The sequence below is a fragment of the Alosa alosa genome, chromosome 2, assembly GCF_017589495.1.
Source record: "Alosa alosa isolate M-15738 ecotype Scorff River chromosome 2, AALO_Geno_1.1, whole genome shotgun sequence".
Lineage (NCBI taxonomy): Eukaryota > Metazoa > Chordata > Actinopteri > Clupeiformes > Clupeidae > Alosa > Alosa alosa.
The window spans coordinates 6,904,480-6,931,563 of NC_063190.1; the positions used below are offsets into that span (position 1 = coordinate 6,904,480).

General features: G+C 42.0%; 2 protein-coding genes across 3 annotated transcripts; one reads left to right on the forward strand and one right to left on the reverse strand.

Moving 5' to 3' along the window:
• timm8b (translocase of inner mitochondrial membrane 8 homolog B (yeast)) lies at window positions 1-1,479 on the forward strand. Its single transcript, XM_048237073.1, has 2 exons — window positions 1-218; window positions 314-1,479. The coding sequence occupies exons 1-2, from the start codon at window positions 99-101 to the stop codon at window positions 482-484; spliced, it is 291 nt and encodes a 96-aa protein (XP_048093030.1). The 5' UTR covers window positions 1-98; the 3' UTR covers window positions 485-1,479.
• A 12,233-nt stretch (window positions 1,480-13,712) lies between these two features.
• On the reverse strand, window positions 13,713-26,838 carry zbtb44 (zinc finger and BTB domain containing 44). 2 transcript variants are annotated; one of them, XM_048237287.1, is made up of 6 exons: window positions 26,506-26,838; window positions 21,397-22,522; window positions 20,104-20,188; window positions 19,283-19,434; window positions 18,560-18,860; window positions 13,713-17,050 (listed from the first exon to the last, which is right to left on the reverse strand). In XM_048237287.1, exons 2-6 carry the CDS (start codon window positions 22,490-22,492, stop codon window positions 16,675-16,677), a joined length of 2,010 nt encoding a protein of 669 aa, XP_048093244.1. In that variant the 5' UTR covers window positions 22,493-22,522; window positions 26,506-26,838; the 3' UTR covers window positions 13,713-16,674. The 2 variants fall into 2 exon arrangements, with proteins under 2 accessions (XP_048093244.1, XP_048093245.1); XM_048237288.1 differs by having other exon boundaries at window positions 16,886-17,050; window positions 18,777-18,860.
• Between the last annotated feature and the right edge of the window lie 246 nt (window positions 26,839-27,084).

Genomic DNA, 27,084 nt, shown 5'->3' on the forward strand with positions numbered 1-27,084 from the left:
GAAGGACCCAGGAAAACATGCTCGACGTATAATCTGACCTGCTTTCAGCCAGCTGGTTGGGATCCTCAGTCAAATTAGTTTATTGAAATTTATTAACTATGGCAGATTTTAGCTCCGATTACGGTTTATCATCTGCTGGTGGCTCAGAAAAGGCAGAAAGTGCTGAGCTTCAACGATTGATTGCGATAGAACAGCAGAAAGCACAATTTCAAGCCCAGGTAGGCTAACCTACACGGATATTCAATGCATGACCTCTATGTGTTTCTATTAGTCTACCTTTGGACAAAAACAATATTGATTGTGTGTTTCACAGGTGCATAATTTTACTGATGTCTGCTGGGACAAGTGTATGGACAAACCAAGTTCAAAGCTAGACTCGCGAACAGAGACATGTCTTGAGAGCTGTGTGGAGCGTTTCATCGATACTACGCTCACTATCACGAATCGCTTCTCGCAAATGGTACAGAAGGGTGGACATATGTGACTTTTCCGATGCCGACTGGAGGCCATCTCAAGAACTCTTCTACAGATCCCCGCAATTGATTACTCCAGGCCGTTGGAGATGAGCTGTGAACAAAGCTGAATGAAACGTCCACATTATCCAACACATCTCTGAAAGTTTGTCATCCACAGTCGAGTCATTTGGGTTGGAGCAAGACATAGCCTAAGCCTGTCCCTCTGTCACCTGTAGCAAGATAAATTAGTGATCACAGATCACTTAAGCATAGTATACAACAATAATTATGTGCTTAAATATCCAGCTCCAAACATAGCCTACCCTCAAAAGTCATTTATGTTATATTTCTGTTTCAATGTTGAATGAGCCATGATTATTTACCACAATATTGAAAGTACAATAGATAATATTGTTATCTGTGACATTGATGTTTCTTTGTTTGTTTCAACTGAACTCAACTGAACTGTGTGATGCAAATGCATTACATGCTGTACCGGTATCTTCAAATGTCTGGCCAGTGTGTATCCCATTGTAAAAGTTTCTTTACACCATTCAGAGAAAAAACACATGAAAATTGTATTCCATCTCCGGTCTGACTTTGCCTCGTCAGGGCTATTGAATTGTGTGGAGAAGTGTCAACTTAATGTCAAGTGAGATTGTGTACATCTTTTAAAAAAAACAGGAGCTCATTTCATTGTCATTTGCCAATTGCTGTATGAATATGTAAAATGATTAATCTGACAAAGATGCCACACACACAATGGAATTTGTATGTAATGAGTTTTTGGGTTTTAAGTAAGTGGGTTAGTCTTTGGGTGTTGTGTTTCTTCTGTTCTATCAAAATTGTAGCCCAAGTTTTGCAGAAGTATCAAGAGTTTTTGGATAGCTGTCTTTTCAGAATTCATGCTGAGTCAGGCTAGGTTCCATATCAAGAGAAATTTAACAAATGTAATGAAACAGCCTGAGGGTTACTGTATGGCAAGGTTAGAGATTACTGAAATAAAGAGCAGTGTTTAATTTTCTTTTTTTTGTTAATTAAACATCATATGGTAACAATTTGTTTGTGATGTATAGAGGGAAACAAAGCAGAGCCACATGGAGGTGCCCTTGCCCTGCTGATTAGAGTAAGGGGGCGGAGACCTGAGGTGCCACTCCCTCTCCGCAAGAAAGAAACAAGGGATCACAACCCCAGGGATCTGCCCCAGAAAAAGCAAGTTTTGGACTCAATCATTCAGGCCTTCACTACAATCATTCAATTTATCTTTCTATGAAGGCTATATCTGCCTTCATAGAAAGATAAATTGAATGATTGTAGTGAAGGCCTGAATGATTGAGTCCAAAACTTGCTTTTTTTTAACCACTGCCAGTTACAGTTCCGCCAAAGAAGAAATAGAGAAACGCATAGATATGGAAGAAACTATTAGAATAAAAGCATGCATTGTAGACATTCAACCTGATAAATATACACATATTCAATTGCATTTTCAAAACACCCTTGGTTGAATCCAGAGCAGGTCCATGCACCTCCTCATGTCAATGTCTTCTCATTCAGTTCACCTTCACTGTTGATCTGAGGTGGCCCAGGTGTGAGTGGTGTCTGCACGCGTGGGTGGGGGGGGCGCTGCAGTCAGATCATGCTTCCTCTTGTCAGTGGACTTTGTGTCGGACACAAGGTGGCCCTTTCATGGCCGTGGTCTCTGTGGCGCAGCCCCCCCTGGGTGATGAGGGACCTGTCAGCACTGCTAATTAAGGACAGGAAACAGGTTAGCTTAGTGGCCTCTGACGATCATTATCAGCACACACAGGAAACAAGTAGTGTCTGTGTCCCCTTTGAGGTCTGACCGACTCTGGCAGGAGAACACTCAAAGCGTCTTATTCCTTCCAGCAGCCTCGTGTATTAAGGTATCAGCTGAAATCTTTGCATGAAGGAGGCGTAATTGAGTTAACAAGAGAGAGTGAAAGATGAGTTGGTGCTCACTGACTGTACTGTATGTATATTACAAAAGATGGTGGATACAGATTGTGGCATGTAGACAGAGAAGACTTTTAGACAGGGCTGCCTGAAAGGGAAAGGCATTGTTCTTTGATCTTTTTAATCTCACTGGCGTGTGGGTGATGATTTCTTATGAAAATATGTGTCTGAAATGTGTGTGTGTGTGGACCTGGATTTTTTCCATGACAGCTTTGTCTTGTCTGTCAAATTGAGCTTGAGATTTGAACATTCTCCTGAAACAAAGAATTTGTGAATAAAATGTCAGAAGCTTTGAGGTGGCAGAGGAGATCAAACGTATATTAATCATGGAAAAGAAGACAAAGATAAAAATACAGTAATATTAATATTGATATTATATATATATATATATATAATCAATAAATATGTTTTTTATCAATAAACTATTTTATGTTTGTCTCTTAGCATACAATACTGAAAACAAAGCACTCTTTGTCCTTCTGGGATTAAGGATGTTAATATAATTACAAATGAGGGGAAATTAGATATGATCCTCAACGTCCTGATATGAGCAAACCAAGTAAAACTCATTAACTTCACAAAGAGCCTGTGTACAGATATGGCTCCCTCATCAATAAAAGATTAAACGAATGATGTAAAACAAGCTCGCTCTTGATCTCGGAGCCATCACATTTCCTTCACCCAACTGAATGGCTTCCAGACATTCGGACTGACACCTAAAGGACATGGTGTCCCATGGCGGTAAGCCACTTCAAAGCAACCTTCTGGAAATATTACCCTCTGGCAATGTTCCAATGTCTCTGTAGTTTGCTAGTTATAGGGGCATTTCCTTCTGAGACCAATTTCACTTCCTCAAAAAAGGATAACTTTTCAGTAAATAGGTAGCCCCTCCAGTTAGATTTCTTATCAATCAGTCTTCAACTGACCAGTTTCCTAGTTGTTATGGTGGTGAATACCCACAATATGTTGCAATGAGATTTAAATCAAATTAGGAAATAGATTTAGTATTTGTGTCACAACATTCGACTTCACTGTCTCTGTGCCCAAATATTTGGTGAATCCCTCTAAATGAAGTGTAACAGTAATTTTATTAGTGCTCTGTGTTGAATGTTTCAATTGCAAAACACAGAGCAATATTTATAAATGTTAACATTTAAAATCATATTATTGTTTAATTTGACCATAATTTATCCTCAGATTCACCCCTGTGGGCTGAATAGTAATCGAGATATAGGGCTATATTTTGACAGTAATACGCATGGTCACTATAGCTTAGGGGTTTATCCAGTCCACATTGGGTATGGTTTTGTTTTCAAAAGTCCGGCGCCTGGCGCAAGAAGGTGGATCTTATGATTCTTAATTAGTCATGGGTGCGTTTTGGGCGTAACATCCTTTAAACCAATGAGAGTGACATTTGTCATTTCCTTCAACAGCAAGCAGTGTGACTTCAAACAGCGCATCAGTATTTTGAAGGAATCTGCTTGCATGCGAGACCGTATGGAACAGGTATTCCACTAAACCAAGGGTCACCAAATGGCGGACCGCGGTCCGAGTCCGGACCCTGACGTGATCCTATCCGGACCCGGACCATAATAGCCTAATTTAGATGGCCTGGACTATTAACAACGGATAAGAATGACACCATTTCAATCTATGCCAGTTTCGACCTACAGTGTTATGAAAGATCCACTGATGATGTAGGGCTCTGAGAGGCTGCCAGTGATTCTGTGGCTGTGCAGGAAATCCTCCATTAAATCATCTTACCTCAAACTACATGTTTATCTTACATTGGTGTTGTTATCTGAGGCTGAACAACTGCTTGTCTTTATTGGTGTCCAGGCATAATGTGAGGTGTTCAACCCGAGGAAAGGGTGATGTCAGGTGGCATAATCGCTTGTGGCGACAGGTTATTCACCGCCCCACCCAGCAGGTGCAATTCCACATGATGAGCACTTGTTTACATGTGTTTTGATCATCCCACAGTTCCTTTCATACGTTGCTAAGTCAGAATGTCGTGAGTATGAGTAATGTTTTATTAAGGGATAATGAAAAGCTTGGTCAGCTGGTAAGGCTGTTTTTGAAAACTTCTGAAAGCCTTATACAGCATTTGTTGAAGTTTACTGTCATCTCTATTAGAGATTAAAGCAAAAACATGACAATGTATTTAATCGTTACATTTGAGCACACTTTTTAGTTTGGTTGGAAAGTGTTCTCACTTTTCACCAGGGGTCAGTATTTCATCAAATTGTTCAGTCTCCCACTTGGCATTTGCCAAGTCTGTGATCCATGAATCTGCTTCTAACTAATATGTTGACAACATAGTCTAAGCCTAAGTCATGGATATTTAGTCTACAAACACAATCCAAGTGGGAACAACAGTTGAAGTTGTGCAAAGAGAATATTGAATTATGGCACCCTGAATCAGTGCAAAACAATTAATTTCTTTGACGCAATTGGCAGAAAATGTTTTATTGCACTTCTTTGTTTGGCCAATTCTTTGACATGAACAGAACACCATACCATAACAAGACATCTAGGACTGATTACTCCTGTTATGTTACTTAAGTGTTGCAACCCAGATAGACAGAAGCCTACACAGGCTCTTTACGCCAGGGATGCATCTTCACCTGGGTAATCTCCTGAGTGCCACTACTAGCCAAGAGTTTCTTAGAAAGCATTTGAATGTCATGCAATGACCCGAAGTCTCACTTCAAGAGTTTGGAGCAATCCCCTCTCCAAGTTCATGACCACATAAAGATACAGAGGGAATACTCTTTATTTTCATAAGGCAATGACACTGAACCAGCCAGTGGCTATTCCATCTCTCATGAAAGGGATGGAATAGCTACTGGAAATTAGACATTTGCGTAACAAGCAACCATCTTGTTTTCATAGATATTCTTATTATTTCCTTGTCCATATATTTTGGAATACTTTATTATGCAATTTCCTCTGTTGCTCATGTTAACATGTCTCTTGTTATAGAACAATATGAGTATTGTAAATGGCCTCCTTTAATCTCTTGCCCTTGCTCTCTCATGTGTGCGTTTGTATCTGAACTCAGTGTTCCCTCTCCACGCACCTCCTCACTTCACCAGCAGTCCCTGGCAGTGCAGGAGGCAGATTGCTGTCCAGATGTGGCTCCATCGAGCAGCGAGAGTTATCCAGACTGCACTCTTACCTCCTCAGTGTTTTCTCTCCCTTTCTCTCCATGTGAGTGTGTGTGCGTGTGTGCGCGCGCGTGTTTTAGTTTGAGTGAGTGTCTCATCAGTGCCCTCTTCATATTGCTTCATATTGTGCAGACAAAACATTTACCTTGGGGAACCATCAGGTAGAGACAGTTAATCTGAACGGCCAACAAGGAAAACATACTATTTCATCTCACAAGGTCTTGGTGAACCGTTGGGGCTTCCAAAAAAGGAGATACAGATTTTTTAGCTCAAAAATGGAAAGAGTTTGGCAGACAGCATGTATCTCACAGTATTTTACTGTGGTCTCCATAAGTGAAGAGGCTGAAGTTAAAATGCATTAGCTGAGGGGCTTGAATCCAGTGCGTAGTTTTAGTGGATACACCACTCAGTTGTGCATCACATTTACAAGCTCGCTTTTATAAACGTTCTCAAGCACCGTCTTTTTTGAAGTAGAAGGAGATAAGGCAAATATTGGGCCATAACATAAACAATGGGAGATGAAAACCGCTCAGGTAAGAGGTACGTACTCTGAGTGAAAGAGCGAATTTGCTGAACATGGTAAATCTCTCTGAAAGTGTTTGAAATGCAGAGTGATACTGCAAGCGTGTAACTTCGTTTTCGTTGGAACTCATGCAGGTACAACTAGAGGGTTGCCTGACACTGAGAGGGGGCATCTGTGAAAGCTATCTCAGTAACTTTAGGAGACAAGAGACGAGGTACACACATGGTAGTGTCATCAGTTTTCCTTGGTACGTTTTTTTTTTCTTGTCTTTTTTTTTTTTTTATATATTTTTTCTTATTTATGATGGGGAGGACCAGTCTTGGCAACTAACTTTTGGCTAGCCTCTGCTCCTCCGTCCTGTCCTCTCTCCTCACCTCCTGGGTGAGTGCAGCAGGCAGCGTTTGACCCCCGAGTCACTTAAAGCAGCGATGCTGTTTGGGCTGCGCTCAAGAAACCACTCCAGCGATTAATATCACAGCTTGGGAACAGGAAAGAGCATCAAGCTTCTGCAACGGTGCAACCACAAAAAACCCTCAAATTAACGGTCTCTTTGTTCAAGTGCAAAGACAGAAATAAATAAAAGAAAAATATTTTTTGAAGGGAATGCTTGATAAGAAGCAGAGATAACACATAGAAAAAGGTTTTATGACTGCTGTGATTAGGCTGTTTTTATGTTTAGGCACGGGGATAATGAAACACTCTGGGCTTCTCTTATTTCCACAGACATTTTTAAGAGGGACGGTCAGGAATGCACTTCCGTCTATCCAGCTGCGAGGGACTCTGGGATGCTCTCCCTGGGCTGTCCCAGAGCAGCGTTTGGCTTCCATGGCAACAAACATATCCTTGGAAGGACGCAGGAATGCTGGGGTGTTTTACGTCAAAGCAGTTGGAACCGGGCCACGCTGCGACATTCCTTTTTTCAATAAAGGATACCCAGCAGCTTCCAGAAAAGGACTCACACACTGAGGGGGCGATTCTAATGGACTTCCTGGACTATGTCCGCTTTAAAAAAAATCAGTTTCGTCTTTTGTCAGTTTCTTTGTGGATCCTCATCTTGAAGATGCCAAGAAGCAACCGGATAAGTGTGGTGTCATCACGGTTAACTCCTAGACATTAGACGTTTTATTTATGGGGTGAGGTTTGACTCATCCGGTGGGTTTTTAGGTCATGTCTAGCCACTGGACGTCTCGCCTTCATGGTTTGTCCGCAGTATTCCTTGATGTAATACAAGGTCCACCTCCCCACAAGAACTCCCTTAACTTAGCTCACAGATTCAGTAAGGGATGGAGACCAGTGGGAACGTGATTCTGAGAACACACTAATTCAAGATGACAGATATAATATAAAAATGTAGACAAAACATCCATCTATAACATTCACGTCATATACTAACAATAAGCACTGTCAAACGCAAGCCATGTGCTGGGATGTCCAGAGGAACTACAGTATTTCATATCAAAATCTTCCGGGAGAGAAGTTTGGAGAGATTAACACATGACGCTCTGTTGCTGCTGCTGTAGTGGCTGATGTACATTGTCTTGCAAAAGTATTCACCCCCATGCTAAAGTTGACTAAAAAGAGAAATAAAAGGTCATATTTTGGAAATTGATCTTAATGCCGTAATTAAGAAAATGAGGAAAAATCCAACCTTTAAGGACACCAATTTTCTTTGGGGATGAATAATGTATCGTAAATTAATAAATGTTCTTCATTAAAATACAGGGTGCATAAGTATTCACCCCCTATTATATGTTAAACCTATGTTAAATTGTCATAGAGGCAGGCAGATTTTTATTTTTATAGGCCAGTTATTTCATGGATCCAGGATACTATGCTTCCTGATAAAGTTCCCTTGGCCTTTGGAATTAAAATAGCCCCACATCATCACATACACCCTTCACCATAGAGATTGGCATGCTGTTATTTCAGTCAGCCTATTAGCTGGTTTGATTTGCATTGAGCTCAAACCAGCTAATAGGCTAACTGAAATAACACCATGGCAATCATATGGTGTGATGATGTGGGGGTATTTTAATTCCAATTTTTTAGTCAACTTTAGCATGGGGGTGAATACTTTTGCAAGGCACTGAATGTGTCCATGTGTTAACTGAGGTCACAGACTCAGACGCCTCCAGAGCTGTATTCATGTGAGGGGACACAATGTGTGTTTATATCACAGTGAGACTCCGCCAGACCAGTGAAGCATGGAGAAATGGAGTGACAGATTAAACTTGTTTTTTTTTGTGACCCTGACTGAGAGGAGAGGATTTTTACTGGTGCCTCGCTTTTTTAGCTCCAACAATACTTAAAATCACAACCAGCTCTAACTCCAAGTTAGTTAAATTGTAAAGAGTAGGATGAGATTGTCTGATTAATTTACAGCACAATAGATTTTGCCATTACCATACAGACGGAGTCTGGGCAGAAAGAGAGTGAATTTATTTATACTAGCGTTCTAATGGGTGTGTGGTTGGATAGCATACAGTTTGGAATGACTCAATATGTCTACCCAAAAGGAAGTATCCGGGGGCCTGATGACGTGGTCTTCACTTGAGGCCACTGCACTCTGAAATCTGACATTTCATTTGGCTGGAAAGACACTCTCTTATCATGTTATGTTTTAAACGTTCTGTCATTTACGTCAGGTTGAGTGTTCCAGCAACTCTCCCGACGTGCAATGGAAAAAAGCAATGGAACAAAATGCTACTCTTAGTAAGCAGTGAAAGAATGGAACATTGAAGCCTATCGCTTATTTTCACTGCACCTGGCATTGAGTCTTGAGCACTAGGAAGAACGGTTGTTATGAGATTCTTAATATTTAATGAGAGCAGAGCAAAGAGCAATTAAGTCAAGTGAAAATGGGCCTGTCTCAAGAGAAAGAGTGAGAAACGGTTATCCAACTGGAACTCTGATTCACAATAAATCTTTACAGACACTTAAATATCAATAACTTGCATTAATTAGCAAAAATAAATCTCATTTAATGAATCGACTTGAACAGACGCTTTATATTTAAGGCATGTCAGTACAGAAAAAAATGAAAAGTGTTCTTTATTTGCCCCCCCTCTTTCATTCACAAATTTAAACATAATTGTGGAACTGTTTTCTCCAGGATTTCTGGCTGTCTCTTTGATGGCCTTCTATGGTGAGGAATCGAAGCAACCGGCCTATCGTTGGTGCCTCAGGGAAGAACCAGAGAGGCAGTTATCTTACCTTTTTCACTTCTGTGGGGAGACAGGACTGCCTCCTGGTTTGCAGCATCTCCGATCGCAGCTATGTGGACTGTCTCCAGGGTGACGGCGGCAAACATAAAATGACAATATGACTGAGTACATGTTACAGTCCAACACACTGCCAGAAAACTGATTCCACTGTTGTGGTAAGAATTAGAACATCACTGGATGGAGACAGGAAAATGACTCATAGTATTCGTTATCACCAGCCAGATTTCAAGAAGCTACGAGTTCAGATAGGGAAAAAGAATACATAAAACTACAGGCATGTTTGATGTCACATTTAATATTTTAGTTTATAGAAAGTTACATTACTTTTTGTTTACACAAGGCAGGTAGAGACACATTTATCCTCAGGGAAAAAGCCATCAAAGTCATGGACAGGGCCAGATGTCTGTGAAGACGCAACAAAGTAAAACAGGCATTACGATTACGTCTTCTGTTATCTGTCTGACTGTTCCACATTATATGACCTGTTGGCTAAATACGTATCAATTCAGGAGCTCTGCATTTTGCATTTTTGCAGGCTTGGGGGGGGGGGGTCTGATACCTCCTCCACACAGAGTCAGATGCTATACCTTTTAGTTTTACAAATGAGGTTTTCTATTTCCTTCTCCCTCTGTGGTACAACCCATCCTTGGTCGTTTGATTTATGTTTCTGTGTAGGCCCATCGTCTGTGCTTGGTTTTCTCTCTCCAGGAGCCTGTCGGAGACTGGACATAAACACATGTGCTTCATTTCTTTAACACTTCATTAGACAAGCCATGAAAGACACATGGTTTCCATAGAAATTAGACTTAACTCCTATGCAATAAAGAATCAGAATTTCAGCAAATTTAATTAGAATATATTCTAACTAGATAGCCTGAATATGACCTTTATACGGTACATCTCTTCTATTGGAAAACAAATACACATACTATAACTCTAAATGGTGTAAAACTATAAATAGGCAAAATAAATTCCATCCTTACATTTCAGTATGCGTAAAGAGGTATTCGATTCTAGCAGTGGTTGGCGTTACCTTTTTCCATTCACCTCGGCCTGATTTGAGTCATGGTGTCTTTGACATTGTATAAGAACTGAAATTCTGTAACGCCTCACCATAATCCACTGCAGGTGGACATGGGCACGTTTGCCTCGAGAGTAAGATATGATCAGAAACTAAACGTCAACAGCTGGACAGCATCAGAGGGACCTGGAAATGTGCGGCAGCAGATGCACCTTTACCTTGACTCATAGGTTGTGATTTTTTCCAGTCACAAATGGAAATACGGCCTAATTGCCATGAAATCCACAAAGCCATACACAGGGAATGAGACCCTATATTTTCCTACTGACATCAATGCAGACTATAGTCTTAAAATGTAAATGAAAGGTAAGGAACTCAGTTAAGGAACAGTTTGTCCTCCTGTATAGGCCAATGAGTTACTTTAATGGATTTAAGAATATATCATTTGTGATTGTGGGATTCTTTAAAATCTACCCCTGCTGTGTTTAAATGACTCACAGGCCAATACTCTGTCCTCAGTATTATCACTTTCTTCTGCCACAGATGATGTATTAGATTAAATGGTCATGTATTATGTGTGACATAACACACATTCATTTAACAACCCTATGTTTGGCTGTGTACAAGGTATATTTGGCCCCCTCTCTAAAATGTTTAATGGATGGTTCTACCAGACTGATCTTGACGACAACAGTCTTGGCAGATGAAACTGTATGCCTAAGAAACCTTCTTGAAACTGGACGCGTCTCTGGTGACAGTCTGGGGAAACGTTTACCATTCAGTCTTGCCGCTTTAGTGTCTCCGGTGCCATTACATAACGCAGGTACGTGTTGGCATCCCGCATGTGGTCAGTGTCCATCAGTGTGTTGTACAAAATGTGCAAAGGATGCTGGGTCTGTGCAGAAAGACAGACGGCTGCATTAAGGAAAGCGGAACACATTTGAGCTGTCGCCGGAATGATGGAAACCCATTACAACAACGTAAGGTGAACTCGCCTGTTCTTCACTATAAATCTGCAGCACAGAGCCAACAGCTGGATTCCTTTCGTACCTGCTGAGTTGTCACTTAGGCTGCCCACATAGTGGACTCTACAAAGAATATATGAATGCTGACATACACCCCTTGGAGTCAACAGGAAAGCTCCAATTTCAACTATTATATTGTATTATGTTGTCTGTGTCTTGCAGTAGCTTGCTGATACTTCAACTGCATTCATATTCATAGAGATCCAAGTAGTTCAATGATTTTTTTGCCATTGTATTGACACTACAAACCATTTAAGGCCATATAAGTTTGATTTTATTATTTGACCATTGCCTCTACTGGAATTAATCCCTGAGAAGTAAAACAGTTATTCATACCATCTCGTATGGTGCAAGTGTGAGGACTATTGTAGAAGTCTGCTGTTGAGTAATGTGTGAGACTGCAAACCTGTTTTTAAGACCAGGACTCAAGTTGGTCAAACAATTTAAAAAGGTGCAGGTTAAATACTTTTTTCTTTACTTGTTATAGTTGTAATTGGATACAAGCAAGCGGATCCAAAATCTTTTACAACAAAAATTCCTTGGCATTTTCTCCTTGTGAAAAGCCCTGATGGGACTGCTTTGTTTATGACGGGTCTAGGTCTCAGGGATTGTCAGCTCACCTATGAAAAATATATGGCCATATATTTTAATGTTTTGGACTTGATCAGTTGTTAATTACTTACATGTATACAATCATTGCTGGTTCAAATATTCAGAGAAGTTTAGAAGCTCCCCGGGCAACTGAGTATTGCCGTTTGGTGTAATACCCCACCTAGACTGTAGTTTCTGCAAGACAGGTGTCTAAATGATGGACATTGCATTCAAAGCAGATATTTCTTGCACTTTCTATTCTTTGCACTTCCTCATGAAAGACTCAAATGAGTGACATGTGACTTTTATATCATATTTTGTTTTAATTTCTCATCATGTATTGTCAATTTGACTTTGAGCTACTTTTTCTAGATAGATAGATAGATACTGTATTGATCCCCAAGGGGAAATTCAAGATTCTAAGTAGCTTTAGTTGACCAAACTAGATGTCTCCCTAGGGTAACTTTTCTGTAGGTCGACATCTTCCAGTTTAAAGTTATTAGTATCTGCAGATCTATATGCTTTCAAAGTAGCCTCTTTAACACTGACTAATATTGCAGTAACACTGTAGCTCTCCCCTGTTTAAGGTATTAGTTCCTCCTGTTCAGCAGTCACATGATGGAAAACTGGGACCCGACACACAATTCATCACGACAAAAGTAATCTCCCCAACAAAGTCTTGGCACCGAGTCAGGTTTCTTATTTGAAGAGATGGTGGTCCCTTCCCGTTATGTAACACTGCCTTAGTGGGTTCTGCAGGTGTTGGAGGCACAGGGTTTGGTGTTGTACATTCCTCTGAGTTCTGTCCAATTAGTTTATTGACCACTGAGTTATAGTATGGTTGACCCAATTCAGAGATTGCCCCATATAAAGTTGCTGCAATGATGCATAGTTTCTACTTGAGGAAATAAGACTGGTGGATTTTTTACACGCAGGTCATTTTCAGTGAAAACGACATAAAGCCACTTAATTGAATCCATTAACGGGCCGATGGAGCGTGACCCACTTTGTAGCTCTGACCCAATTTCCCCCATCCCGTCTCCTGACCTGCAGGACGTGCAACAAGGCTGATGTGAGGGTCATGAGGTAAGAGGACACCAAATCACAAACAGGTGTTTGGACTTTGCAAAAAATATAGCCTTGATATCATAGCCTAGTACTCCCGCATTCTCAATCTCAATCCCCCCACATCATGCACCCCCTTGAAGTGATCATTTATTTGTGCAGCTGTGCGATTTACTCCATGTTTTCATCTTCGGCCCCTCAAAGCACTCCTGACACTGTCAGTCCAAATGAGTCTTCCTTCTGTGCATAAGAACTGGTTTCCCATGCTAAACTTACACCTGGCTTAAAGATGCAGACGCAGGAAGTTGCGTTTGTTCATGTTTATATTTTTAATTGTTAGCAGACGCTTATGTCCAAAACAACGTACATTATATTTTAACCAAGGACCAAATGAAATGTTTTTGTTGCGGGGGACAGGCTGCCCCAACTTTGTTTGTTTCCAGCTTTCGGAGCCTGGGCTGCCTACAGAAACTGATTTTTTTTTTACAGTGTACTCACTGAATGGGCAGCTAGCGGATCGTGAGGAGATGATTGCAGAATGTGACAAAAAATGTTATGGGCTTGAAATCATGTACAATCGCTAACTGCACCTTTAAGCCCTCACTGGCACCCGATTCTGTGCCACTATGTCAGTTGCAAATGATTGGTATTCTGAGGCCAATGGTAAGATTATTCATGACTTTACTTTCAATCAAAACATTGTCTATACAAAACATGGTTCAGTATAACACACTGGCACGGGAACTCAAGATGAAAACCATTGGAAAGTTACAAAAAACAGTCACCACATTTTTAGATATTAAAATAAAAATGCACACAAACAAAATATAGTTTAGCACTTCAAAAATACTTTAGGTTACAAGCTACATCAGAGCACTACCAGCATTTGTAGTTGTGATATGAATCATAGCAATGGATGTTCATGACTATTAAAATGCACTACCGATTCAATATCCAAAGGCACAAGTTACAAATAAAAACAGGTTTTAGAAAATAAAACTATACAGGAACACTTTAAAGACATTGTCACAAAGCGAATAGTATGATGTAAGGCTCAAATCCATCGACTATTGAAACTCACATTGATAATAGAAATATACAAAGTTCTATACTTGAAAGATGACAAATACAAAAAACAGACCAAAATGTGTCATGACATCTGAATACCATTTCCTCTTGCTTTTAAGCATTTTACAGAGATGCACTACTGTATACAAAAACGTAGTTGCACATATCTGACAAAACAGCCAAGAAAGTAAACCATGCTATATTGATTTTTTTTCTGTATTCTTTCCCGGTATTTTTAATATGTTTGGGTGGGAAAACATGCCAGTACCACAGTGAGGTCTGGGACAGTGATATTTGCAATATTTGAAACCTTATAGAGTGCGTCACCAGAAGCTAAAAATGACAGACGTAACTGCACCGACCACGCAATTCACATTACTACTAATAAAAATAGGGTGTTCATACTATCTCACAGGCAGAGTTCTCAGGCATAGAGCTTAGTGTACCATACAGGATGCGGTACGGTACAGTACAGTGAGGGATATTAAAACCGCTGACATCAGAGGAAGGGCTCCCCGATCCCCCTCGCACTGCAGGAAACCCTCTGCACCTGTAGCTTCTGTTCAAAGTGCAGACACAAAAGCGCAAAACGAAAACTAACCGAAGAAATGTCACATTTTAGTTCATTATGACAGCCTCCTCCAACCACAAATAACTTTTAACAAAGGAAGTGCCAACCAACTCGAATATTCACAACTTTCACTTTCATATTGCTCATTATTTCGAACAACCAACAATACATTCTTTTTTTTACATGATGTTCCAAAACATGTACACTGTATAACAACTGTATTGCACAATGGGAGAAATTGTTTTTTTCTTGAAATATTGGAAAACATCACATTAAAAAATATCACATTATAACTAAGCAGCATTTAACAATGATTGCCCTGTGCAAATGGTAGACACAAAGATATGTATATTAAATATCTAAAGAAGTCAAGTAAATGCTAAAGGATTTTACATATATAAAAGCTTTCTCACATGACCAAAAACATTGCATCCTTGCATTCCTAATTGAGTAAACAGGACTTAATGGGAGCTAGGAATAGGCACAAATGAAAGAATGGCACAGATAGTCTTTAAGAAACTTGCAAATGGGAAATATGGTTATATACTTCACTTCTGCTGTATCTTTCCACATGTAACATTCAAGACTGACCATGTCCACACACCTTAACAATCCCAGTGTGGAACTGCACCCAAGTGTGATTGGGATACACAGGGTTTTGTGCAGCAGAAGCTGCAGCACACCCAGGGCCAATAGAAACCCCTCTCAGTCCAGGTTAGCTGTGACTGCTGCCAAATTACCGCTCTTTTTTTATTTCATTTTTATTCAGTCAAAAAAAAAAAAGTTGGGATTTTCAATTTTAAATGAGCGTACAGTTGGGAGTGATTCCACTGTTCTAACTGCTTCAGTGTGTGCGTCAAGAGAAGCAGGTATCACAAAGTCAGTCATGCAATGCTTCTCAGCTGGACAGCAGGATGAGATTATAGTTTTTCCACTTCAAAAATAAGACACTAGTGACAGCTAACCAGGACCTGAAGGCCTGCACTTCCACTACCTCAGTTTCGCATGAAATCACATACAGCTCTGCAAAAATGCATTAATTTAATGGTTTCCACAAAGGCTTAAAACTGTGTCACAGCTCTCATCCAAATCCAATATGCCTCTACATGACAATTTTCTTTGTGAACACCACAAAGTCTGCATGATTGTTTGACTCAATCAACCACATGGAGATTGTCTATAGTTGAATTGTTTCAAAACGAAACCTATTGAGACGTTATTGGAAAGAGTCCTGTTATTATTAAGGAAAGGGGTTGAAGTGGGATGGGGACATGTCATAGCCCTGCTCAGTGGTACAGTCCCTTATTTTGGCCAAGCTACATTATCTACCAAAGCAAAGCCCTCAAAGTAACAAAGGACATAAGCCAATCTGCATCCATCACATAATGGATTCACAATACAGTTTTTTTCTGTACAGGACTGGGTAAGGCGCTTTAACACATCCAGACTGAAAAAGAAAGATCTGACAAACGCATTTCTTAAAAACTAAAAAACAATGCAAATCACAAAATGTTCTCACAATAATCATTGTGTCTCAATCCCCACAAAAAGTAAAAACAGTTTCACAAGACAGTCAGCAAAAAGTCAAATGTTGACAACAATTGCAAGGGGAAGGATATCTCAGGGTATGTTCACCATCTATTCTGTCACAGAGCAACAAAGACTAGAGCTTTTGATGCATGGGAATATGCTTAAGGTGGCCAGCTCCAAAGAGAATCACAATCCAGTGTGCACTTGGAATATGTACTGCAGGGGATCCTATGTAAAATGTGTTAATCAGTCATTTCCTATGCAACCACAATACCAATGACCATTACACCAAGCCACGTTAATCACTGCAAAAAAAAGTAATTATAAAACAAACAAACAAAAATGGTGTATGACTGCCAGGCCCCAACACGATCACTATCCAGGATGCACTCTTGTACTGTGACTCAAAAGGGGGCTCTTATGTATTCTACTCAGGTGGATATGGGAGCATCACATCTTATTCAATGGTAATGGACACAAGTGCTGTTTTCTTTGTGCGTTCCTCCCGCTCTCCATCCTCCTCCTCCTCTTCCTCCAGGACCTCCGGAGAGTGGATGGCCACGCTGGTCTTTGGCTCGTCCGACAGCACCACCACCTCCCCCCCTGCTGCCGCCCCACGCCCCTGACCTCCGTGGGACGCCGGGGCCTCGGGCGGGGCCATGGAGGGATGGAGGTCGCAGTTCTGGGTGGAGGACACCTGAGATATGACGGGCATCTGGACAGAGGAAGAGGAAGAGCTGCCGCCGCCGCCTTCAAACGCCTGGTCCGTCATCTCAAAGTGGCCCAGCGACTCCTCCTGCATCTGGCTCAGGTACTCGGGGAGGAGGAACTCACTGGGGCAGCGTGAGGAAGAATGAGGGAAGGAGGGAGGGAGGGAGGGAAAGAGAGAGAGCACACCACACACAATCATCTCACCGCGCCACATACCTGTCAGGAAAAACACTCCCTGCACCTCCCTTCACTCTCTACTCAACCCTGAAAGAGGAGAAAACGCTTATAAAAGCAAGCTTGGCCAATGCTAATGGTATGGGAAAAAAACCCACTTGTGTAGAATTGAAAACACACACACACACATATATACACACACACACATCTGCTGAGGTTTCCCCCTCCAGGTATGTTTTATGTGTTTGCTTATTAAAAGGATGGGGCTATAGGAACATCACGGGCGCGTGGCTGCGCTGCTGCATGATGGCTAGTGCCAGACGGCAGAGCCCACCTGGCTCGGGCGCCAGCAGGGGACCGACAGCGGCGGCTGTTCCTCGTTATCTGAGCGGAGACACACACACACACACGAGTATCGGGACGCAGAAAGTGGCGCCCCTGACTGCCTGCCAGCGCACGTACGCAGGTTGTGCGGCGCGGGTTTCGTGTTTTTTTTTTTTTAAATGGAGCCAGGGCCAACACATTGCCTCATTCCCCCTGCATTTGTGAGCACCGGCCCCACCGGTGTTTGTTTTTGCTGGACTCAGACGGGTCGTGGAGGCCAGACGAGGGGAGCTCTGTAGCGTGGCTGAAGAGTGAGGCTCCACGAGCTACGCATGCCTACGGCTATGCTAACGACACTATTTCAAGGTGTCTGCGGTTGCTCTACAACAGAGGGTGGTTCAATGTCGACAAGAAATGCTACAGTGATGACCTTACAGCTGAATCAATGTAAAATCAGACTAGCCAGTCTGAGGTAATGTTTGGTATCTATTTTTGATATTCTACCCACTAAATGAGGTATAAGCCAAAAAAGTGAAACCAATGTTATTAAAAAAAACAACAATGTGATACCCAAGATATACAATGGACAAATCAGATTGGATCACAGCTTGCTTAGTTCAACAAGAATAAATAAGTAACTTGGATATGGTTTGCATAGTATAAACAGAAGCATAATTTTTCCTGGTATTTAAAAAAGACATTGCTAAAAAAAGACATTTCTTAGAAGAAAGCCCAGACAGCATTACTTAGCCAATTAATGTGCAGCTGTAACATATGCAGATAAAAGTGCGCCTTTGGCAAGTAAAACAAATCCAGATAAGAGCCATCCAGATGTTGCGCCACCATGAACGACTGTCTTTTGTAATTTTATTGCATTTGGGAACAACATGTTTCCTTTTTAGCATGTTTACAACTAAGTTTCTGGCACAAGCGTTGTAGCAACAACTGACTTTTTTTTTTTTTTTTTTAACTTCAAGACTTTATTTAAGTACATAATTTTTAACATGCATGGCTGTTCTAAATGGGGAGGAGGGGGTGGTGGTGTGTGTGTGACGTGTGTTCCCTCAGTGTTAATGCATCTTTTCATAAAGGTGCTTTCTTTTTATTGTGCCCCTGCTTGCCAAAAGCCTCACCTGGTCTGGAAGTAGTTTGCTAGCTCTGACGCCTCATGGTTGAGACTCCTCAGGTGTACGATTAAATTGCCGGAGTTGGTAAACATGGCGCCGCATGTTTTGCACTCGTAAATCCGAGGCTTGCGGATGATGTGGCGGGAGACCCTCATGTGGTGCTTATATTCACCGAAGGAAGTGAAAGTGGCGCTACAGATCTGGCACCGGAAACAGCGTTTACCTTCGTGCTTCAGCCGATGCATCTTTAGGGAGTAGGCCCGCGTGAACTTTTTCCCGCAGCGGTCACACTGGAAGGGTTTAATGCCTGTCGAAGAAAATGGAAGTGGAGAGAGGAGAGAGAGAGAGGCAGAAAGACAGAGGCAGAGAGAGAGAGAGAGAGAAGCAGAGTCCAGTGTCACGTGGGAGTCAGAATGTCGTCATAGACAAAACTCTGAAGAGAAGGGGGGGGGGCTTCCAGGCAAGCAGGCAAACTCAAAATGACATACTTGAGTGGATAGATAGCTAGATACTTTATCCATCCTGAAGGAAATGTAGAGTATATGGAGGATGGTCATTGCTACTACAACAGACTTTTTCAGTAATTCTGACAGACATACTGTCTGATGCAGACTGACAACACCCAATGACCTAGAGACAGACACTGGGGCAACAAAGAGAGAGCTGATGCAGAATGCAGGGAATGGAATACAGACAGTAGTTGGAGCATATCAGCAGTAAAGTCCTCACCAGAGTGGATGAGCATGTGCTGTTTGAGGTTCTGGATGCGGGTGAATCGGACCCCGCATGTGGGGCACTGGAAGGGCCGCGCCGGCCCCTTGATGCCGGGCCGGTTAGACGGGCTGATGTAGAGATGGTACGGGTACTGGACGCTCTCCAGCCTGGGGACACGAATAACAACCAACGCTGTGTCATGTTACGGGAAATGACATCAAACAGATGTGCTTCTCCGAAAAGGACGGAACAACAACTAGCAGGCGAGAGGCCTAACATCCCTCAGCCCACTTGTTATAGTTTCTTCAAGAACAAACTGGAGCTTGTTTACCTAAATTGGTATTCTACTGTGTTCGCCTGGTTTGATTTCACACAGCATAATCTCTTCATTTTTACTGTGTCCTATCTTAATCCAGCAAAGATCAGCAAGGTTTCAATCATGCATTCAAAAACGGTCAGAAGAGAAGCAACTGCTACACTGGCTTAGATGACCGCGGCATTTCTTCCACCCCTTTTGTTTTGCATCATGACAATTCATTTTTTTGCCATTATTCCAACACGAAACCCGAGATCCAAGAAGTTTCCAGCATACGGGCCAAAAAGCTTCTGGCCTGTTGGCAGTCGGGTCTGCCCTCTAAAAAAGCCACGACAATATCACATTAGCTTCCACTCTTTATGGACATTGTATAAGTGAGGAAAGGATGGAAACAGGAACAATGAAAAAAAAAATATGACTCTCCTCGGAGGGGTCCTTTTCGTGAAACTATAAAAGCGAGACGTTGTAAAAGGACACTCTAAAAAAAAAAAAAAAAAAAAAGTTAAGTAAAACGTCTTGCCTCTCGTCCTCCTCCATGTGACCCGTGGTGTTGGGCGTCCCCTGAATGGACTGCAGGCCCTCTGTGACTCCCTCGTCTATGGAGCCTGCAGAGAGAGAGAGAGAGAGAGAGAAAAGCCGTCCTGAGCATCTGCAAGTCGCAGCGGAGGAAAGGGTGCACATTGACTAACCCTGTTCCAGTAAGTTTAAAATACATCGGCCAAGTTTACATTCCACAGGCGTACAAACACTGAATTCATATGGTTGTCTGCTGGACAACTAACGTGCTCGGCCATCTTTTGGAGATATTCTGCTTCATATGTACTATATCTGAGGTTCTCCTTCTAATATGAAATTGAAACATGTGACAGTGTAGGCTAGCATTTGGCTAGAGTCTAATCCTGGTGCTGGACTTGATGACATAAAGTAACTAATATTTCGCACCATTTGTTTTCAGCAACGATGCCGTCGTGTGGGACACTGGACTGACCTCCACTGACATTACGACACTTTTTATAACTCAAATGAGGTATGCTAAATACACCACTATTTCAGATCATTTAAATGGAAAATAGTTTCAGATCCAATTAAACAGCTCTTTCCACTCTGGCGGCTACACTTTCAATGGAGCATTAACAACAAAACATTTGTCATTGACTAATAGTAATTTTTACCAGAAATATTTCCTTTCAAAGAATACATTACTAAAAAGAGGAGACGGGGCGGAAGGATTAAAGGAATGGGGTGGGGAAATTAACGTGTCTCATTTTCCTAGTTGTCCAACACACAACTTACGCTTATGATGAGTTGAGACAACTGGAAATATTTTGTCCTGGGCGCCGGGGCAACCAGTGTCTCCACTCCTGCATGTGCACCGAAAATGTAAATCCAATTTCATTTCCTTAATACTATAAGTAAGGTGGAATGCCTGCTTCATCCACTCGTTTATATGGGCACACGCGCTTGGACATGACAGTTTTTGTTGTCTTGGCTCTGTATTTATCCAGCACATGACTTTGAAATCAAAATGAAAAACTATGAGGTCATTGTTCCAGACTTGACCTTCCAATTTTGATGCTGGAGCACGTCTACCGTTATGGAGAATGACCAGTACATGAACTGTGGCTGTGGGTTTTATTTCACTAGAGGTGCCACTATCTACATACTGACAGACTGTAAAGTAGGTGAGCTTCAGATATGATGATGTTCAAATAATGAGGGCTGTTGAAAGTATGTGTGTGTGTGTGTGTGTGTGAAAATATTTGAATCCTTATGTGATTGCTGGATTCAAATAAAGAATTGTGTGTGTGTGTACCTATTGATGATGACTGGGGGCTGATAAGGAGGTCCTCCTGGTTGTGCTCACTGCCCGGGACGGTTTGCTGGTCGCTGAGTGAGCTGTGGGAGGCGCTGACCGGGTGGTGTGAGGCCTCCTCATGCACTTCCTCGTCGCTCAGACGCTCCACCTTCACCCGCACGCCCTCCTCCTCTTCCTCCTCCCCGCCGCCAGTGCTGTCCGTGCCTGCCATGCCCATGCTGCGCGCCCCCTCACAGGCCAGGTACTCCACCAGCGCCCGGGAGTTTGGGTCGGGCCCGGCACCGGACGACGACTCTAGCAGCCCCTCGGCCAGCTTGGCTTTCTCCGCGGCCAAACGCCGGTCGATGCCGAACGGGTATGTCCAGGTGAACGCCAGCGTCGGGTCGACGGCCGGGGCCGAGCTCTCGGGGAAGGAGGACGACGAGGGCGACGGGTTGGGGACTTGCGGCGAGGAGGACGACGCCGGCTGGGGGCTGGCGAAGCCCTTGCGCTTGCGACGCGACTCGCGGCACACCGGAATGTTCCGCTCCACCATGCTGCACTCGGAGGACACGGGCGAGGGCGACAGCGCGTCCAGCGGCGCCAGCAGGCACCCCCCAGCCTGGCCTTCGGGGGCCTCCTGGGGCCCGGGTCGGTCCTGGCCGGGCCCCGAAGCCCCGCCGCTGGCTCCCGCGGACGAGGGGTTCCACAGGATGCTGGACTTCATGAACTCCGAGCAGGTGTTGGCCACGGCGAACATCTGCATGTAGCTGGCGGCCGCGAGCACGTCGATGATGTTCTCAGTGCTAATGGACAGCGTGGAGGTGTAGGCATACTCCAGGAGGGGCGCGAAGCCCGCCACCGTCACATGGTGCAGGTCGAGGACGGGCCTCTCCTCCTCCCCCCGACGGTCATCGTCGCCGGCCTTCCCAGTCAGCTTGGCCCGCAGGAAGTCGCTGCAGCAGGCCAGGACCACTTTGTGAGCCAGGAAAAGCTGGCCCTGGACGCGGATGGTGACATCGCAGAAATGACCCTCGCTTCGCAGGACGTTCAACTTGTCCAGTAACTCCTGACTGTGATTGGGGGAATTGTGGGTAAAGGTCTTGATACCCATATTTCAGACCGGAGAAAATGGGCAGTGATCCTACAAAAACATAAATACACCTTATCAGTGACAAGCTGGAGCCTGTGCATCATTACAGAAAGGATAGGAGTTCACAGTATAATCACTACCTAATTGTGCAAGTGTACACAAGACATATATCTTGTGGCCATTTGTAAAAAAAACTGCCTTTATAGCTTTCTGGCTTCATGTCATTTAAAGTTCACTTTGTGGTTTCTGTTCTAAAATATTAGGCTACAAAAAAACACTGCACTTCCAACTTTCTCTTAAATTCTCTGTCATGTTTGCTGGATTCTGCCCTAAATGATGAGGATATGTCAGTCAATACTCTTACAAGCATGCCAACAATTAAAAAAAAAAAAAAGTTTGATGAACATGGTTATGTCGTCTGCTGGTCTCACAAAAAGATACAGCTGGCCAGTGTTGCTGACAGAGGAGAAGAGAGTGGGGAGAAGAGTTACTGTGAAAAACTGACTCGGATCGCTCAGTAATCTGAAAGAAATGAGACATTGGTAAATGTGCTATGACAATAGTATGGTGGACGAAAATCTATGGCAGACTTTACCTATTAATGTTTAGGTTATATTATATATTATATGGTTGTACAAAAGCAGCTCTATAATGGTTAAATTGAAGCGAAAACCAGTGTAAATATGTCCTTGGGAACACTGAGTTCATAGTATTACTCATCAAATCTGATCGTCTATATGGACGGTTACTGTAACTGAACCCTCGGCTGGAATTCATATGATAGTTTTGCTGAAGTATGACTAAGTCCTGAAACACTCGCAGCATTCGGCTCTGTAATTCTCTCGAGTCCAAACAAAGTCTCTCACACAACATCTGCTGGGAATTTACATAGCATTGCCTGGATTCACATGACAGACTGCGAGAAATCAGCAGCACACTTGTCTAAATTCAGGCATAGTGGTGTGCTTAGGGGTCTGTCAGAATCTCTCTCTGTCTGTTTTTTTTTTTTACAAAAGGATAACACTACCTGACCCATGCACTTTAAAGTTTACCACTATGAGACACCTTGTACATTTCAGAAACAAACTCATTCCAATCCAGAGTGATTCGCCAAATACTTTGGAAAATAATATTTCTGAGATGTGCAGAAGTCTATAGTCCATTCCTTAATGGCAAAAGCTTTATAGGTCTTCGGAGACAGATGGAGGAGTGTTCAGTTGAGCAGTTAGGGTCTTTGTCTCTCTAATGGCAGGCTACTTCTTGGTATTAAATCCATGTTGTAAAAGAATGAAGCAGATATGCTCCCTTCCCTATTCAGCTGGAGTCGGACTAGTAGGTGTCACACTAAGCCTTTTGGAAGTATTGCTATATCATTCGAATGATTCAAAACCAACAATCAATGGAATGACTAAGAAAAAAAATCACACATTTTTATTTGTAAAATTCAAGTAAAAAAATCTGAAAGTGTTACCTTGACTGGAAACTAACCATGTGTCATAACAAGTGCTAGCATAACCTTTAATTAGATGGTGATTATTGTTTCACTTTCATAACACTGCAATTCAGTTGCAACTTGCAATAACGATGGCGTACACAAGCTCTCATGTACCTATTTTGGGTTCTCTCGTATACCTGTTTTAGGCTCTGACATTTATATTAACAGGGCTCCTACGGGTCATGGAATTTCTGGAATATCATGGAATTTTGGAAAGTCTATTCCAGACATGGAAAGTCAGGGAATTAAGTTTGGGGCAAAGCCATAGAATATCAGGGAATTTAGTTGTAGCAGTTTAAAATTTACTTGCCAAAATACATTAATACAGTTTCCACACGGAATTGATGTATATCTGGTTATTCGCTTTACTGCTTGCTTGAGTAGCCCAACTTTGTTTATTCAATGCCCATTTATTCATCTCCCACTCAAGATTCTACAAGATTCTTGAACGCTACGCGACTGCTCTGAAATCATTGGATGGTATATTGTACTATTCATTTAGTAGGTCATGAAAATTCAAGTTTTTTTGTCAGGGAAAAGTCATGGAATTTTACATTTGACTTAGAGTGGGAACCCAGTATTACTAATCTTGGCCAGCATGACCACATAGGGGAGTAGAGCAACTACCTAAGAGCAGCACTTTATACAGTCTGCGATTTGACTTCAGTACAGTGAATAGTTGCTGATATGCGAGTTCAGCAGCCAATCAAGTTATACCCCTCCCTTCCTTGACCCTGAAACACTGTGGAGATTGGCTGAGACTATGGTTCAGTCTGAGCCACAATGTTTGTATCTCCTTTACAGATCCAGAACTATGCTTGAACAACTTAATGTTCAAACACTTAACAGGCGACGAGAGGACTGAGAGGAAAAATTCCCTGAATTTGACAAAAAATTGTGTGGTATTTCACCTTTAAGCAAGTGTAGACGATTTATCATTTGAAATATTGCTCTCATGTCATAGCATTCCACTCTAGAATGACTCCTTAATGGTGATGTACACTAAGTAATTATCTTTGTATAATTGACTGTATATAAAGTCAGACATATTGGTGACACATTGAAACTATTAAGATTGCTAAAGAAGAGCAGAGCATGTTATTGAGTTCTGAAACATGACACGGTGATCTTTATTTCTATGCTTAACAATGATATTTATTTTTACACAATATTTATTTTGTATGGATATCCTTTTCCAGTGGTCACTGGGGATATGGGGCTCAGCAATATGGCTTCCACAGATTTGGACTTCACCATCTGAGTATCACTGCTATTACTGTATTTTATTTGAGAATAACAAGCATACATTTATGTCATCATGTACATTAATGTTCTTGCACTGCATTACTGTACTGTACCTGGCCTGGCATAAATGGTATTTAAAAATAAAAGCTGATCTAAAAGCAAAAATAGTATTCAGACTAATCTCAGGCATGCAACCTACTCACTATATATTATTTATTGTGACCAACTGCATTTACAGCATATAGACCCTATGAGTATGAAGGCCATTTATGCAAGAAGGAACACACGCAAGAGGCTTCACTGAAAGTGCACCCAATGCACCTGAGATAGGCTACAATCAGGGTCGGTGTCTTGGCATAATATTAATAGGCCTACAGACCTACAATGCAAGTTAAGGCAACATTTTATTACTGAACGTCTACCAACATCGTGGAGGTTGTAGTCTACTAATACAAGTCAGTAAAATTACGGACTGACAAAGGAATCGCCTTGTAAAATGTTTTTTTGCAAACCCTTCAACCCAAGGATTCTAGGGATTAAGGCAGTGTGATCGAGTCGTATTTTGACAGCTGGAATGATACTTCGTTGATGGTAATGGTATCAACATCACAGATGAATTAAAGAAATAGTATCTACTGAAGATACGACATATTCCATCAGATTTCCTAGATTGTTTTCAATGGAAGATTGCAAAGGGGGCGTGACTCTCCACATGAGTACGCTATGGGCTATGTTTTGTTTGCAGGTTTACGAACGTTGGCTATGCTAGCTAACGTCTGACATTTGAGTTGGTTAAAGTTGACAATACAAACCCACACTTACCAAAGCGATGACGCAATTGTATTGCCCTTCATCAATAAAATGAAAGTGTATGACCGAACAAGCTAGCTAGCTGTCCACAAAACTCGAGAACTGGAAACATTTAATGTTGTCTCCTCTCAAATGCAAACACGAGTTCCAAACAGGAGTTAAATCAGCGGGTCTATCTTAATCAGCTAACTTAACCAAACGCATTCGGACTGACCAAGATCATTTCTGTAAAACATCTTAAGATATAATGACTACACAACAGCACGGACAGTCGACAATAACATTCGATCTATTTAATCGGATCCATTAGCAGCAGCGCTCAGTATCGTCAACGCCAACTTAGCTGGTATCATACCTAATTTGCTAGCCAGTGGTCTGGCTAGCTACCCGCTAGTTAGCTCATTACCAATGATACACGCAAGTATTTTTGTTACAAGTCAAGATATAATATTCTCACAGTAGAAATAGGGAAATGCGAGCTTACCGAACAAAGCAGAAGGAAGGAAAGAATATCTGGAGTTGAGGCGAATAACAATCCAGTTCGTAGCGGGCATATGTGCTAACAGCTCCGATAAAAAAACTAATGGATGGCTGAGGAGCTAACGCTAGCTAGCTTGCAAGTCTCACCGTGTGCTTCTAATAACATTCTGCTTAATTCATCTAAGCATATCATACACACGTTCGCTTTTAATGGTCTAGAGAGACCATGCCATGTAAAAGACTATAAAAAAAGTAAAACACATTTCTTTATCTGTTGATATTGCAGCTTTTTCATCCCATCAGCGGGAAGCCAGTGGGCTGCAAATTCAGCGGTTTGTTTTTCTATCCCAGAATGCCACGCGCTCAATACTGACAACAATCTTTCCTTCACATTTTTTCTATTAGCATAATCCTATCTTTGGTGCAGTCCTTTAAAAAAGGATATACATTTTATTTTGTGTTTATTAAGAGAACAACACAAAAGTATAGTGAATTGTGATTAAGAGAGATCCATTACAAGCGTATGTGTACACATAGGCTGAGAGACCACAGCAATAAAGATAGTCCATGAGGTATTAAACCA

Coding starts and splice junctions, on each gene's coding strand:
- timm8b (XM_048237073.1), top strand. CDS start 99: ATGGCAGATTTTAGCTCCGATTACGGTTTATCATCTGCTGGTGGCTCA. Junction 219..313: donor AAGCACAATTTCAAGCCCAG/GTAGGCTAACCT, acceptor TGTGTTTCACAG/GTGCATAATTTTACTGATGT.
- zbtb44 (XM_048237287.1), bottom strand. CDS start 22,492: ATGGGTATCAAGACCTTTACCCACAATTCCCCCAATCACAGTCAGGAG. Junction 19,435..20,103: donor CACATGGAGGAGGACGAGAG/GCAAGACGTTTT, acceptor TCGTGTCCCCAG/GCTGGAGAGCGTCCAGTACC. Junction 18,861..19,282: donor GCACATGCTCATCCACTCTG/GTGAGGACTTTA, acceptor TTTCTTCGACAG/GCATTAAACCCTTCCAGTGT.